Below are 16,913 nucleotides of genomic sequence, written 5' to 3'. Positions count from 1 at the left end.
TACTACCAGGAATTCCTGGCCACCACTAGATATGGTTTTCAAAGAAACCTTAGACCTGTGTGATTCAACTGAGCCAACAATTCTGGATGTACATTAGAATCACTTAGATATTTACAAATGACCAACTGGGCATTACTGTATTTTTAAAAGCTCCCTAGGAGATTCTAATTTGTAAATAGGGTAGACATCCTATGAATTAAGTGTACTTAGCAGTCTTAATGCTTGTAAAAACTCAAAAGAGCAAAAATTTTATTTTGAAAGGCAATATCCATGAAGTATCTTCAAAGCAAGAAAAAAATTCCGTCTATAGATTGTAGAGTACACGCCTATCTGGGACACTTGACATCTGCTTTTCATTGATTTGTTATCATCAAAAAGCAGATAGGAGACTGGATGCTTCTTAGAATGCTAGGCTTTTTAACAGTATGACTGAAGGTGCATCACTTGCAGAGCGATTGCCCATAGCTCCCAGGTGGTTTAGTCCAAAGTCCTGGTATTTGTACCTCACAGAGATTCTGTTGACCAAAGTGACAGTAATTAAAAAACTTCCCAAGAGGAAAATCCCTGAGTGGAATGTATGGAGTGGGCATGAAAGGAAGATCTAGACTTAGCAAAGCCAAGGTTAGGCCAGGAAGGAATGCCTTCTGAACATTTTTGGCAGATGAAAAATATTAACAAATTACAACCTACTTTCCTTGTTACTGCTTTATAACAATGGGAATAAAAACACACTACAAGGGTTTTTGCATCTGGGGATCCAGGAGCATTGTGTCCAGAATGTTCCCGAATCACATGCAGCAGCCAACCCTATTTCATGTGGCCAGGCAAGAAGGGCTGGCATAGGCTCTTAGCTAGAAAGGGATGCCTTGGACAATGTTCAACTTTCTACCTGACCTTGAGGAACTCACTTCCCTGAGATTCTGTTATCCTCATCTGAAAAATGGGCAACATGGTATATTCCTCAGATAGTCATTATGAGGATTAAATTAGATAATATGTTTGAAAGTGCTTCATAATTTGTAAAGCCAAATAAGGTAATATTATCTCTCCATGGACCTTTCATCCTCAGAATTCTTCTAGGCCAGGATCCAATGGATCTGTCTTCATTTCTAGAGCATGTGTAGAATAATGGGTGAGTGCAGCCATTGACTTAACTTGTCAAATGTCTGCTCCTAAGTGGACAATTAGGAAAAAACGTTTGAGCTAAAAATACAGTGATGTATTTTTCATGACTGAGGTTATGAATGTATATTAAGTTATTATATACAAAAGACTAGAAAGTTAATTGATGCCCTTTTAAATACAGAAGAATAAGGCATTAATCTGATGAAGTATTTCTTTAAACTATTCCATTTGGTTTCCCAAATTTATCTTGTGCCCCGAGGTTTATGAATGTCACAGTATCCTTTCTATTTTCCACCTACATGCCACTCCTTCCTACATCTCTTGGTGTGGAGAATATCAGTATTTATACAAACACAGGGAAGCAAGATAACTAGAGCGTTAACCCATTAACTCCCTAATTTGTAGATATTACCTGAAACACAGTTTTGCCTTTTGATTTAGGTTTTTGTTGGTACTCAGAATATAATCTTTGTACATATTGAAAGTAAGACTTCAGTGGCAGCTGAGACCATCCAATTAACTCCATGGTCAAGGTTCTGAGCTATTAGTGCTTATGCTGTAGTAAGGATTCCCATCAAGGACGAAGTAAACAGGGCAGGAGGGAAGGCTGTTCCAGTGGACAACCGGTACTATTCTAGGGGGCAACTCGTAGAGAAAAGAGTCTGTGGTTTCCAACCTTCACTCGGATGCTTTTCCATTTAGGTGGATTCTATCCCCTTTTTATAAAAACACAATGTCATCTTTCTTGAAGAGAATACCAGCTCAGTTGATTGCAAAGGAAGAACTGAGCACACCACTACATTATAACACTAAGTTCATATTTCTCCAGTTTGTCCTCAGATTGTTTTTTCTCGAAGTCTGAATCAGGTTGTGGGTGGTGGATTTCAATGACAAGAACATAGATGAGGCCTCCAATGACAGCACCAACCAAAGGGCCTATTACAGGAATCCACCAGAAGTTATTTCCAGCTCTGAAATCAAACAAGAAATCAGTGATACATGATTTGCCTTCCTCCTGGTGTTACTAGTTTTTTACTAACCAGCTAGTCTCTCTCACGCTCGTGGCTCCCCTTTCAACTCAACAAGAACTAAGGTTAGGGGCACTCGCTGCAGCTTGGCAATCATCAGCCTAGATTTTCCATTTAGTCCTGATTTCAGATGATCTGTCCCATCATCTGGTTTAGTCCATGTTAAAGAATTTATTTCCATTTCTCCCACAAGGTTTCATGCCATGATTCTCTCTCCTCTCAAGAAACCCTCAATGTCAGTACATACTATGATGCTATGAAAGTTGTATTTCAGAGGAAAGGAAAATGCTTAGTGAAGTGTCATTATCTTCTTCTGGAGAGGAGAAATCCATTTAAATAAGTCAGTAGAAAGGAATCTTAGTGCTCAAAGCCAGCGAGACTATACATTATATGTTTAAGATTACATATATTTGATACATATTTTAAAAGCAGGGGAATGATGTTCACAAAGCCAGGATAATGCAGGAGAGCAGGAGGAACACACAGACAGAGGTGAGGAGTTGACAGTGTTCTTTTTATCATGATCTTTTATAGATATACACATCCATTCCATGTGGCCTTTTGTTTATATCAAGTGTTGTTTGGAAGGATAATAAAGGAAATAAAAAATAAGAGCCCTGTCCTAGATTTCATGACACCTAGTTCTAATCTCAGGACTGTCTCAGGTCTTCAGGAAAGTCACCCTCCTCCCTGAGCATCACCACCTGCAGGGTCCCTTCCTCCCAGATCATCCTAACCTTCTCATGAATCTTCCATCATAAACACAGGCTTGACAGAAGAGCACCGAGATTGAACTCAGCAGCCAGCAGGTGTCACTCTTACTGCACCATAGAGGGAAGCTGCACCTCTGTTCCCCAAATCCCCAAATCTAGGAGTTTTCTCTGCGAGGTCAACGGAGGGGGACTTTAAGAGAACTAGGAGCTTCATCTTGGTGCCAGCACATGAAGTGAGTACAAGTCGCCTTGTTTGGTCCATCATTTCCTTTCTTCCACATCTATTTTACAGCACATCTCTTACTGTCGTTTAACAGGTATCTTGTCAGGACACGTGCCCTCCTTTCTCTGGCTGAACTTCTTTTTATAAGGGATGAAACATGGTGCCAGGGCCACGAGTCACAAATGCAGGGGCTCAGGTGTGGTTGCCTACCTGGGACCAATCTCACATGCACGCAGGGCAGTGGACATTTATACACCATGATATTGGGACTGTCAGGAAAAGCTTTGTGCCAATTGTCTAAAGTACTGTTTTTAGGGATTCATTTCTTTGTATCAGTTATTTTAAAAATGAACAGTACCCTTGAGATTCTTCACTCATTAAGTCATTCACACTTTAATGTAAATTAGTGGAGAGAATGTTGATGGGGTCTGTCCTAATATTTAAGGGAAATTCAAGAGTCAGCCGGGCTCCCTGGAACACCAACCCCCTGTTCATCCTTCACTGCTTGCTACATGGGGGCAAGTGAGGACCTAAGATAAGACCATCCTGGTTTTCTCGGGGACCTTGGGTGTGGATCCAAGGTAGGATATTTACTAAGGTGCTTTGATATAGAACATTGAAAGGATAGGACATTCTAGGGGCAATTTGGGGACCTGAAATCCCTCAAAATACATTTTGTGTGAGAACTTTCTAAACCTAGCCTAGCTCTTCTCTAGTTGCTTTCTACTCCTCTACTCTTTCCTCTTTGAATTTATACCATGCAGTGATGCCAGATTAATTTTGCTAACATGAAACTCTAAACATGTCAAACTTCTGTTCTAAATCCTTTGCTGCTCCCTACAACCTACATAATATATCCCAAACTTTTCATTCAGGGAGTTCAGGTCCTCCATGATCTAATAACTTCCCTTTCCAAACTTCTTCTTGTACTCTTCCAGTTTGACTAGACTACTTGTTATTTTAGCAGTCTGTCTTTGTGCACTAGCTTCTCTCTGCCTGAGATATCATCTTCTCACATTTAAGTATGTCCAAATGCTACAAAAATGTCCTCATGTCCACCCCCATAATTCCCAGAATTAGATCTGGTTCCACTTTCTCTCAATTCCTGGAGCCAATTAGCCAAACCTCTTAATGGCACTTGACAGCTTCAGTGTTGTATAAGAGCCTATTGTTAACCCCTCTTAATAAAACATAAATAAACTAATGAAGGGCAACAGCTGGGTCCTTACCAGCATTAGCATGGGACCTTGAACAAAATATAATGTAGTTGAATGAATGCATAAAAAGAAAGGACTCTGATGATAATGAGGGACCTAGTTGTCAGAGTTTAACATTGGGTGGCCCCAGCATTCCTAATAGATATGGGTTCTCCTACATACTCTTACAAAGCAAAGGCAGAATATCTACCTTTTTGGAACCACCTTCACTCTTAAGGCTCTGAATGAATCATCTAGGTGGCTTCAGAGAAAGGCCAGAACATATGGAGCATCCTTGTTAAGGGGTTTATATGAAGCTGATAAAGGTGATTAGGGTGGTGGCCTCCTAGAACAAGACTCTGGGAGATGGGATTAAAGGAAGCTCATGGGCTAGCTCTGGTTTCTGGTATAAGGAGATTTTTGGGACATACATTTTGATGCTCCATTGGAAAAGTATAAGAGATCCTACATAGTTTGGGACATTTTATTCAGCCTTTCCAGGTTCTAATGATGATCATTCTAGAACAACATTTCTCAACCTCAGCAATATTGGCATTTTGGGCCAAATAATTATTTTGTTGTGCATTATGGGATGTTTGCCAGCATCCCTGGCCTCTGTGCAGTAGATGCCAAAAGAACTACCATCCAACAAAGTCTTCAGACATTGCCAAATGTACTGTGTGGGTGAAAATTGCCTCTGATTGAGGACCACAGCCCTAGAAAATTTATTGCATTGTTGATTCTTGAGGATAGGGAATGTTGCTTAATTCTTTTTGTATCCCTCAGCTCCTAGGACAAGCCCGACTACAGTATGTATTCATTCTTTTATTTAAAAACTTCTTATCAAGTTCTTTATATGTGCCAGGTATTGTTCTGCATGTGTGTGGATCTAGCAGTGAATAAGCTGTCAAGTTCCCAGTCCTCACCTTGCTTACACTCTAGAGGCTCTCAAGGATGTTTGTTGTGGTGATCTGAATGGTAAAGGGCAACTGAAAACTATCATTTAAATGTCATCACAGGCACATGAGTACATGTACACGGCAGCATTTAGGTACACTCAACTCTTTTATTGTCACAGCAAACATTAAGCTAAAATTTGTTCACACACATTTTTCCTCCTTCTCTTTCTTTATATTACAGCCTTGTTTCCTGATGAACCAAAGCGAGTTCTTTTCCCACAGAGAGTCATGATGAGTGGATGAGGATGGGCCACAGTGACTTTATGGGAAGAAAAGTAGACAGGAATTAGTGGGGAAAATTTGTCCTGAGAGAATCAGACTAAGAGTTTGTATATTTCCTCAGCACATTTGGAGGTAGGCAGCATGGGGTCCAGCTGTTTATGTTTGTTCTGTCAGGAATTTCTTACTCCTCCCTCAAGACCCAACTCAGCTCTCACATCTTCAGTGATAACTTTCCAGACTTCCCCATGCAGAGTTAATCACTCCTTTACCTGTGCTCCCTCAGCTCTTTGTTTAGGGGTTACCAGGGGATGTTCAAAGCTAATGTCTCATTCAATTTTGGATTTTCCTTGACTAACACAGTGCCTGCAGCATACATTGTATTGAAAAAAACATCTGTTGAATGACTGACTGCGTGAATGAATGAATGAAACATGGGTAGAATGGTTCAATAGAAAGAGCCTTGTAGTCATATCAGAAGATGTGAATTCTAGTGCCAATTTTGTCATAAAGTCAATGTGTAGACAAATTATATAACCAGAATATTCCCACAAAGTCATATACCAGTGAAAGGATTGTTATTATTGTTATATGGGACAGTCCTCTATTAGCCTGGTACCAGCCGTCTCCTTCCCTCTCTCTCTCTCCTCTCTCTTCCATCTTTCACTCACTCTCTCTTACACACACACACACACGCACCACAAAACATAGTGAAATGTTCCACTCATTTGGACTCTCCTAGATCTCCAAGTCAAAGCACAACCCTCCCCAATAAGGAACAACCTGAATTCTTTTCTCCCTTCCCCACCATTGTTACTTACGTGAAGACCCCAAACCCCCATCCTGCCAAAGCAGTGAACAGTCTGGGACTCAGGTCTCGAGCTGGATTCATGGCACAACCACTGTTCAGTCCCAAAGAGCATGAAATGACAACAATCAGGAGGCCGACAACAATGGGCTCTAGACCTCTGGGGACTCCCAAGTTTCTGGAGTCAAAAATGGCAAAGACAACCAGCAGAAGGAACATGGTGGCCACTACCTGGAGAGGGAGAAAATGTCATGATTTTGCTTGTATTCTGCTTACTTGCCCTCCTCAAAAATCACTAAAAACAAATCTAGTAACAACTCACATATACTGAGTGAATGCACTAGACTTATCACTGCAATCCTAGAAGTAGGTGCTAATTTCATTCCCAAGGTCACACACTTAGTAGTAAATAGGTTTGGACCCATAGAGTTGGAATCCACACACTCTTATCTTAATTACTTCACTATCCTGCTAAGCTACCATCCAGTTAAATAGGAAGGCAAGCTGCAGGCTGGAAAAATTTTTAACAAGTTAAAAATTGGTGAGAAAAACAACATGAGAGGTCAGTCGATAAAAGAGCAAAGGAGACAAATAGAAAATTCGGAAAAGAAAAAATAGAATTAAGAAACAAATAAGTGGGGAAAACTCACTAGTAATGAAAGAAATGCAAATAATACCAAATGTAAGGAAAATGATATCACTTATCTCAGGCTTTCCTCGGGGGAATTAAAGAGGTACTATATTTTGAAAGGTAATGTAACGATATGCACTTTTTAAAAAACCTTAAAGATATTCATACATTTTGACCCAGTTGGGTATTTGAGAGCTAGACCATGGAAATAATCTAAAACATGGACAAATAATAAGACAAATCTGCTTCCTTAAACATTATTTACAGTACAAAAAAACAAATAAACAAACTGAAAGCCACCTAAGTATTCATCAATCAGGAAAGAGCTAACTGTTTTATGAAGAGTCTATTTTATAATTACTATATATCTCTTGAAAACAATAAATATAAACACTATGTGGTAACATTTAAAATGTCTTGCTATTTAATGAAAAACTATATACAATTATGTGTGTTTTGTTTTATATTTAAAAGCATGTAAAAGAAAAATGTCAGAGAATATACAAAAATGATAGGTATATTCTGGGGTGGTGGCTTATAGATGGGTTTTCCTCCCATTTTCCATTTTCTAAACTTTCCAAACAATTATTTTACTCTAATAGTCAAGTAATGGCTACAATTTACTGAAAAGTATGTGTTTTGTCCCATTAAAACTTCAAAATGACCCTATGAAATAAGTCCTATTATTATTTCCAACTTAAAGATGAAGAAAACTGGTAGAAGAGGTTAAGAAATGTACCCAAAGGCATACAGCACATAAGCAGAAAAGTCAGGGTGAGAACCAGGCAATTGGTTTTAGAATTAGAGTTCTCTATCATTTCATTGGATTTCCAAAATAATAATATTAAAAGAACTTGTATTCAAAGAGCCATGTTCTCCAAAGAGTGCCTTTCCACACTCTCCCAAGCAGAGTAGAAGCTCTCTCCTCTGGCCTCGGCTGCATTCTGATCTTACTTCTATCACCATCCTTATCACCCTGTAAGAAAACAATCTGTTTTACTTGTAAGATTGAGTTCTAGACTCTGAGCTCCTTGAAGAAGTAACAGCAAGAAGTACCTGGCCCAAAAGGTGCTCAATAAATATTTATGACCAATGAATGACTGCTTATTAACTGAATTCTTATATATGCCTGAACAATATTTAGAAGTAATACAATGCAGTAATCTTGAGATAGGATGATCCAGAAATATAGTCATGGTGGCCAAGGGTTCTGTCAACTGATGGATAACTGGCATTTTTCTAACCTGTCCCCCCAAGCCCAAGGAATACAGAGAGACCTCAGGAATTCTTAATGATTGGAGCATGAGGGTTTTCTAATATTCATTTTTTTCTACTTAGCAATATAATAACTAGCTTAAAAATCATGGTCCTTAGAGAAACTGGTAACTCACTTTGAGATAAGGATGCACAAAAAAAGAAAACTTAAAAGAGATACATAAATAATCATTGGCCAAGATATGGAAAACCCTCAATGAGGTTGGACCATCACTCATCAGGAGACCAAGCAAACTTCCTTGTGAACAAGACACTTGGTGAAATGTCTTGAGGATAGGAATTGGGAGAATATGTGAAATTCTACAAGATTCCATCAGAAGACCAAAACTAGTGGAGCGAGGCAAGTAGAGAGGGTCAAGGGTAGAAAAATCAGTATTTGTTGACTGCCCACGATGTGCCAGAGGTTTTATTGTCATGACGGTTCCCTGAGGTTGGTATAATTGATGTCATTTATCAGAAGACTAAACTGGAGCTTCAAAAGTTTCTGAGTAACTGGCCCAAGATCAGAACCATGGTAAGAGACAGGGCTGAAATGCTCTTCCTTCCAGCACACTACAGAATCCTGAGGGAGGTATGCTTGTGGTAGAGATGCCTACTGTGGACAGCTGACTCTCAGGAGAAGGGAAGTGATTCCATAAGAAGGAGGAGCACATTGCTTCAGGACTCTGTAGAGAGGGAGGGAGTACAGGGGGCTTCACTCCTCACATTCTCAAAAAGGCCTGAAAATACAGGGAGTTGACCGGGGGTCAACAGCGTCTGTATTTAGCCCATCACAGTTTCTGAAAATGTCTTCCTTTTAGACAGAAGTTTCTTTCCTTGAGGCCTCCACATTTAGAGCTTGGGTTATGCATATAATGCGCCTTTGCATTCCACTTGTTAGATCATGTTTTTTTTTTTTTTATAACCAAAGTCAGGTTTGTGTTGCATCCACACTTACTTGGTCTGCAAATGCATTCGTCAGAGACAGATATGGGGCTGGGTATGTTGCGAAAATGTGTGCTGTTGCATTTTCTCCCACGATGAGCAATTTTCCACCAGCAAAGGACATAAGTCCATCTATGGAAGACAGGGCTGTTGTGCATTAGTGTTCTCCGGGCCAAGGTGAAGGAGGGGAGGTCCCTTGGAGGCCTTGAACTAAGCAACTGCCTTCCAACACTCAGGTGCACTTTGGCATATCTATATCCTTTGCCCCTCTCCACTTTGAATACGGTCGTTTTAGAGCTGCCCAGAGTAATCCTAGGGCTGAGCCTGAGGAAGGTCAAAGGAAGAAAACACTGGGAGCCCTTGATGGTCCATTCCAAACTTGGACCACAGTTTTAGCCAGTAAGTCCTGGGAACCAATTTCCTTTTTGGGGGATTATTTGGAAATTTCAAGATTTACCTTAAGCTAAAGTAGGGCATGGACCTGATTTAGGTAGAATTCATAATTCCCAGAAAGTTCTTAGCAACCTCTAATACCTCTCCAGAATTTGAGAGTGCTGTGGTATAGTAAAGATGCCCTTTAAGTAAGAGTGATGAAGACACCAGCACAGTCAGAGGTCTCCCCAGGCTTCTCTTGCCAGAACAGCTGCTCTTTGAATTTCTAGTCTTGTCTCAAATTTCCCTTTAGTCCTCTTAGACTTTAACTCTCAGAGAGGCATTCTGTGGGTAATAATCCCTTCCTGTAGTCTATTTCTCCAAGGCATGGTTCAAACATTCTAGATCCTAAGGATTTCAGTTTGAGAGTCAAAATGTATTGAGACTTAACCTTGGATCAGATAAAAGGAACTGCTTTAGAATTGATTTCAAGGAACCCCAAGAATTCATTGAGGTCAAGTGCGTCAAATGACTTATTTAAGTCACTAGTTACAGACACAGTCAGAACCAAAGTCTTGGTGTTCAATGACCAGAGCAGCATTTTGCCCCAGGACTGTTGCGGAACTGCAGTTCTGGCCCTTCAACAGAAAGGGGAAGAGGTTCCCATCCAACCCACTTCTCTGCTGTGTCCCTTCTGTGACTTTCAAATTCCTTCTCTAAATACTTAACTTTCAGTATTTGCCTCCAGTGAACTCTTCCTATCGCAGCCCAACTGAGAAAGCAGTGAAAGGTCACTGGCCTATTGCTTATTTGTGCACGTTCACAATTTTAGTTTAGATGGCCTGAAGATAGCTTCCTTTAAGATCAGCACTACATTTAAGATGCAAACATTTTTACTAAGAGGCTTCATGAATTTGCCTTACTGATAGTGTTGGACCCGTTATCTTAGAACTTAGAACTCTTGGAACTTACTGTCAATTGTAGAAAGCTTCCTGTTCTTGCCTATCTACTTCTTCCTGCCAAGCAAATCTGAATTATTTTGCCCAGCTCTCTCTATCCTTCCAACTCAGGGGCTTGCTCACCGTAGTAAATGCCAAAGAGGGTAGCAGCTCCTGCAAAAGCGCCCAAGAACTGAGCCCCCATATAAAAAGGCAATTTGAACCATTTCATCCGTCCAAACAGACACATTGCAAAAGACACAGCTGGGTTAATGTGGCCACCTGCAAGGAAGAGAAAATGATTGAGATATCAGAGGGCAGGCCAGGAAATAGAAGAATTATGAAGAAAATCTTATCTGGAGACCCCCTGCAGAACTCAATCTTTTAGGTAAAGAATGTATGGAAGGACAAAGGAGCTTCTGTGTATATGTGTAAGTGTTGTGTGTTTGTGTGTGTGTTGCTAATAATCCTCATGTTATTATTAGACACTGCTTAGGAAGTTTAGCTTTCTGAAAAAAGAGCCAGAGATAGAAGGAAACTTTCCTCATCTGGCTCATTTTTGATAGGGTTTACCTATCTATAAGACCTCAAAGAGACTAATGTAAACTGTTAACTTCAGTATTTTTTAAAAAAATGTCAGCATACTTATAAGGTTTAAATCTGTATTTAGCAATTCCCTAGCCCATATCTGACAATGTTGGGACTGAAAAGATGTGTCTCTTTAAGGGGACAATGAACCATCTGATTAGCTGATGTGGGATGTCTGTTACTGAAGTAAGAGACTAAGGTCATTTTGAGGTGATCATCTGAGTGGATTCTTCTCAATTCCTTTCATAAACAATGCATTTCTCTCACACACACAGAAATGTAGCAATGCTTCCCCCACTACAACCCAAACTATAGCTAGAGAAATCAATCTCCTTGATTCTCATCTAGCCACAAGATCAGATAGAAGTCTTGCTTTGTGGAAGTTCACCAACCTCCCCAGATGGCTTTGCTAATGAGAACGACATCGTCATCATCATCAACAAAAGCAACATTTATTGACAGACTCTATCATAAGGTTTGCATATATTTAATACTTTTAAGAACCCAACCAGATAGATACTACTCCACTTAATAGATGAGGAAACTGAGGTACAGAAATGAAGTAATTTTCTTAAGGCCACACGGTTACAAAGCGACAGAACCAGGATTTAAACCTAGGTGTATCTGAACTTGAGAATCTATATTCCATGGCATGCCTTTTCCAGTCTTTATTCACCATTTTTATAATGACTTCTCTGCCTCACTGGGCAGGAAAAAGAATTTCAAAAATCATCGTCAAGCATATGGGGCTCATGGTCTTAAGGAAGAAGGATGTTCACTGAGAAATCCAGATATTATTTTGTGTGAAGGGAGAATTGAAATCACTGATGATGTGACCCATTGAAATGTGGACCTTTAAGTTGTGGCCATAGTTTTTAACAAAAAAGTGATGATGATACTGCTTCATTTGAACCTCCCGCAGAACCCACAGAAGAGCTTGTTTCCCCCATGGGGAAAGCTGTGTTTTTCCTGACTTGTCATACCAAAGCGTGCTTTCAGGGGATTTTGGCTGGTTGTGCTACAAATGTCCTCTCTTCACCTGCCTCTGCCACTCAGGAGCTAATATGATCAAGAAGATCCCAATATAGCAAAACACAGGTGATTTCCCAAGGCCTTACACACACTTCAACTGTTTTGTTTTTAAATGCAAGAGAGCCACAATTCTGCAGACCAGGAAAAGGACAGCTTACTGGCACAACTGAACACAAAAATTGGGAGAGAGAAACATATAGGGTGGTGGAAAGTTCCAGATGCCAGTCCTGTTCCTTTTCTCCCAGAGACCAATGGAGAGTGGCTCCCACCCAGCCACACTTCCAGGTGGATGCCTGACTGGAGGTACCAGTGTGGAAGGACAGGGAGCCATAAGAAATCCCCTCAGATAAAAAGCAGGTGATTCCACTAATGAGGGATTTATTTATTTGTTTAACAAGCACCTTTTCCTGAAAAATTCCCCACCACTAGGTTTTAAGTTTTTTAGGCCCTCATGAAGCAGGAATTATTATTTACCTTGTACCTCAAGCAATGTCAGACACTTAGTAGGTATTTGAGATATGAATGTTGACAAAACAAATAATCAGACCTTCAGATTGCTCAGACTATAGAGATCTAGGGAGAGGGAAAGTCATTTGGGGATCAGCAAGAGTATGTCTGGGAGGAAGGGAATTTTGCAAAGCAATGACAAAAACAGATAGAGAGGTGGCAGAAGAGGTCAGAAAGGAAATTAGACCAGTGGCTCGGATCTCTTTGGCTGGGGGCCAAGTGGCTACTAGAAATTGCTCCCTGCAGAGCTGAGTGGCCAACCCTGGCTTACCAGAAGCGCAAAGCAGAGCAGTGTAGTGGAAAGAACATGAGCATTAGAGTCAGAGAGTCCTGCACTCAGAGCTTGGCTCTGCCAAGGCGGTTGTGACGCTCGGAGGTGCAGCTGGTGCTCAGGAGGCGCTAGATGAAAGTCTCCTCTGAACAGGGTGATCCCTTTCAAGCTTTCCCTGCACCTATAGACAATGCTGTGATAGAGATAACCTTATTATTTGAGTTAACATTAAGCACGGGTATTTTACTCTTTCAGTGAATTTTTTTTTTTACTTATAAAGGGTGACAGTGACAACAGCTACCGAAATTGTAGGTACAAGTAGGCAGCATAAACACTGTGTGAGATGGCCGCATTTTTAGGGTGCTCTGAATTCTGATTGCTGGATTTGGCACATTCTCAAGGAAGCAGGGCATAATAACTTTGCTGTAAGGTGATGGCTTTTATTTAAAAACATAATGTCAGCTCTTCTCACCAGCCTGTGACCACAAAGTAGGAGCATATGTTTACACAGAGTCCACATTGGTTATTTTTGGGATCTTTAAAAAGGGCCTGACATGTGCCCATAAACGCGGGCATGGTGAGATTGGCCTTCCTAGACACAAAGCCCCTTCCTTTCCTGTTCCTGCAGCTGAGGGTACGGAGGCCTGGGCTGGTGGGGTGGCCTCTGCGTGTTCCCAGAGCCCCCACTCCTCATCACCTGCTCTAGGTTACAAGCAGATGCGGAGACAAGGGCTCCTTTTTCAACACAATGTCACCATTTATCTCCCATTTGGGCCTCACAGGCTCTTGTAAACAATTTGGTTGGGCTTCTGGTCTCCTCCCCTCTAACCACAGGGGCTTCAACCCAGTCCAGGGACCAGATGGGAAGACTCCATGCCATCCCCTCACCACCTCTTCTCTTTCCTACAGCTCCCGGCCCTCTTTCCTCCTACATTCATTGCAAGAATCCCCCAAGTATATCAACAGCTACAAACTGACAGGAAGAGTATTAGCTACATTGGTAAGGCCTGGGACCAATTTATCCTAGAGTAAACATTTTATAGTGTGCAGTTCAGGGTGCTATGCAGGAGAAATACTCTCAAGCCATATCCACACCTAAAATAAGTAGTTGGAAATACATCTACATTTATATTGCATGGTTGATAGAAATCACAATTGTGTAAAGGTGTGGGGGTTGATAGGGGGTAATGACCAAGCATCCTGCCTGCTTGTTTTAAGCTAAGAGTGTTCTGTGTCTGGCCTCAAGGTCTGCACTCTAATTAAACCTTGGCACATTCAGGGCAGTCCCTGGTTATCGTTATGCCTTACTGACAGTTTGCCTGATGGTGAGCAGTGTGGTGCTCAGATCTCAGCAAAGGACTGAATATGGTTGAGCAGAAACACTGCTCATGCAAAGCAAATCATATATCCAGGGATCCGTGTAACCTAAACTGTCCTAGGATCTGAGTCTGACCTGTGGAAAGTGCACCAGCCAGCAAATATCCATTCCATGTGCCCAGCCCAAGAAGGCTCCAGGGAGTCTAAGGAAGTCTTCAGTGCTCCAAAGGCAGCATTTGTCACCAGACCCCCTGGCTTAACTACAGGATCCCCTGGCAGGGTCACTGCCCAAAGCTCCTGCCTGTAATGACCTTCCTGTCGTAGACCACTGGAAACATTGTGTAATAATGGGGACACGCATTTCACTGTCATTTAGACCTACGTCCAATATTTGCTCTGCCTCTTTATCGGCTGTAGGATTTCTGGCAATTGACTTAATTCCCCTAAGGTCCAGTTTTCTCTATAAATGGAGACAGTAATACCCGCCTTGATGCTTGTAAAAGTAAAAGGAGATGAAGTATGTAAAATACCTAATGCAGTGCCAAGCTGGAGGTGGTGGCTCTGTTCCCTGCCACTGGCGGTCTTGCCTCAGGGCTCTGAGAACCCAGACCACGCTGCTGAAAGATTCAGAGTGCCGTTGGTCATTGGATCATTTCCACAGTCCCTTCCTAGCTTCTTAGACTGCACTAAATTCATTTTGCTTCTCACCACCTTGAGAGCAGCTTCTAACCAGCCTTCTTCTTAGAGCTGAATCAGGATGAGACTTTCTGAATCAGACCTGCACTTGTGGGAAAGCAGAAGTGCAGAGATGTAGATCCTGTGATTGCTGAAGCTAAAGGTCGAGAGACTTGACTCTGTTGAACTGATCTTCATTGAGCTATTCATGGGGTAGTTGGGAAATGGTTTTAAGCATGAGATAAGCAAGTAAAAGACAAGCATTGCCTGATGGAGAATATGATGCAGTGGCCAGATTTAGGAACTGGTCAGTTCTGACTTCTAAATCCCGTCTCTGTCTCTCACTAAATGTTGCCTTTGAACAAGTCTTACCATTTCCTGATCCTTTAAATTTATCATCTGTAAAAAAGATTATATTCTCATTCTCATAGGGTTGTTGAGAATTAAATAAATTAAGGTACGTGGCGCTCTTAGTACCATGCTAGCTCATTGGAGTGGTTGAGTTAATAGTAGCCGTTATTATTTCTTTTACTCACCAGAGACACCTCCACTCACATAAATGGCCATTGTGACCGCCATAGCAAATCCAACATTGACAGTGATGATCCCACCAAAATGCCCTCGACTGAGGATGGCTTGGGCAACAGAACCACATCCAAGCACCTGGAATGAGAGGAAAGCTCAGCAAGTAAGCAGGCTGACTATAGTCAAAGGCAACTGAAATTTACAGCAGCAAGGACAGTTTTTCAAGCAAACTCATGAATGTGGGTGACCTCAGGCTTCTTACTAATCAAATCCTAAAATCTATTGATGAACGAATAACAAAATGGTGGCCTTGATGCTGAATCTGGCTTACAGATGCTTTTTGTCGGCTTGGCACAGTTTTAAAAATTTGCCTACATTTATAAATCAGGTAATTTCACACAACAATACAGGACTCTGAATTTTTTAAAAATCGAAGTTTGTAGGATTGCATGTGGTTGTAAGAAATAATACAGAAGTGCCATGTACCTTTTATTATTGAGATATATTTTAAATAATCAGAAGATTATTATCTTCTGGAGTCTCCTGGAGCAGAGCAGCAGGTGGCTGTCCCTCTTCAAAAAGAGCAAATGCTCTCTCAGTGGGCTCATTTAACTTCACCCATTTGGGTCACCTTTCTGCCCCTATAGGCATCTGAGTTTGAAAACTAGGCTCCAGAGGCTCCCACTATGTATAAGTTGATCAGGTGCACAAACAATTTTATGTACATTCAACAACAGAAGTCCATTTGTACCATGTATTAGAAAGAGTATCTGACATGCAGGAAAACGAAGGAAAACTGTTGGGGGATAAAATTGGAAATCAGAAACCCTTATCCACATGCCTTTTCTCTTTGATGAGGGTATAGATTCTTAGAGAGCTGAGGCTGCTAAACTTTTTGTATTTCCTACTACACCAAGCACAGAACTATATGCTCATATTAATCACTCTGCAAACAGTTGTACAATGAAGGTGAAGTATGTTAGTGAGTCTCTGATAATTTTCAGCTGGTAGAGGATATTTTTGAGGATGGAATCAATATTCAGAATGATCTAGAATAAATATATTATGGTACATCATTCAATGGAATAATATGCAGCCTTAAAATAGAATGAGGGAGATCTGTGTGTTCCAAGAAGGAATGACTCCCAAGGTATTTTGTTAAATATAAATTATACTGTCATACAAAATATATGCCAATTGTAATAAAAAGTCATTCTATAGTTTCCTTTTATATGCATGAGCTCTCTCTACTGATACACAAGCAGCAGGAAACATGGGTGAGCCCTATGAAGGAAACCAGACAGGTGTGGGAGGAAAACTTTCCATTGCTTAGCTTTATCGCCATGTATTTACTAATTTTTAAAAAAATGGATCCCTCATATTTATAGAACAACTAGTTACAAACCATTTAATGATGGTCCATTTAAAGAAACACTTGGTAAGAGACAATGATTGGGAAGAATAAAGCCCTTTAGATAAAAGATGTAACAGTCACATGAAGTTAGATAGGAACAGTCATGTGCAAGTTGGTTAGTTCCAGTGAGCTAGGAAATGGCCGCCAGCCATTTTTACTGTGGTTTAAAAAGG

At 40.8% G+C, this 16,913-nt stretch overlaps 1 protein-coding gene across 3 annotated transcripts in view; it reads right to left on the bottom strand.

Annotated features, from left to right (window-relative positions):
* Positions 1-219: 219 nt before the first annotated feature.
* AQP9 (aquaporin 9) overlaps positions 220-16,913 on the bottom strand; it is a 47,109-nt gene continuing 30,415 nt past the window's right edge. For 2 of the 3 annotated variants that reach the window (XM_004452884.3, XM_058294266.2), the window contains exons 2-6: positions 15,338-15,464; positions 10,556-10,693; positions 9,115-9,233; positions 6,285-6,502; positions 220-2,096 (exon numbers count right to left, since the gene is read on the bottom strand). In XM_004452884.3, the coding sequence (XP_004452941.1) occupies positions 1,922-2,096; positions 6,285-6,502; positions 9,115-9,233; positions 10,556-10,693; positions 15,338-15,464 (777 nt within the window). In that variant the 3' untranslated portion in view covers positions 220-1,921. Of the gene's footprint in view, positions 2,097-5,331; positions 5,504-6,284; positions 6,503-9,114; positions 9,234-10,555; positions 10,694-15,337; positions 15,465-16,913 lie in introns of those variants that run through there. The other variant, XM_004452885.4, reaches the window with a different exon arrangement.

This window comes from Dasypus novemcinctus, chromosome 3 (genome assembly GCF_030445035.2).
Source record: "Dasypus novemcinctus isolate mDasNov1 chromosome 3, mDasNov1.1.hap2, whole genome shotgun sequence".
In the NCBI taxonomy this organism is placed as follows: Eukaryota; Metazoa; Chordata; class Mammalia; order Cingulata; family Dasypodidae; genus Dasypus; species Dasypus novemcinctus.
The sequence above is the reverse complement of the archived record's forward strand: the minus strand, read 5'-3'. Positions and strand labels throughout refer to the sequence as shown.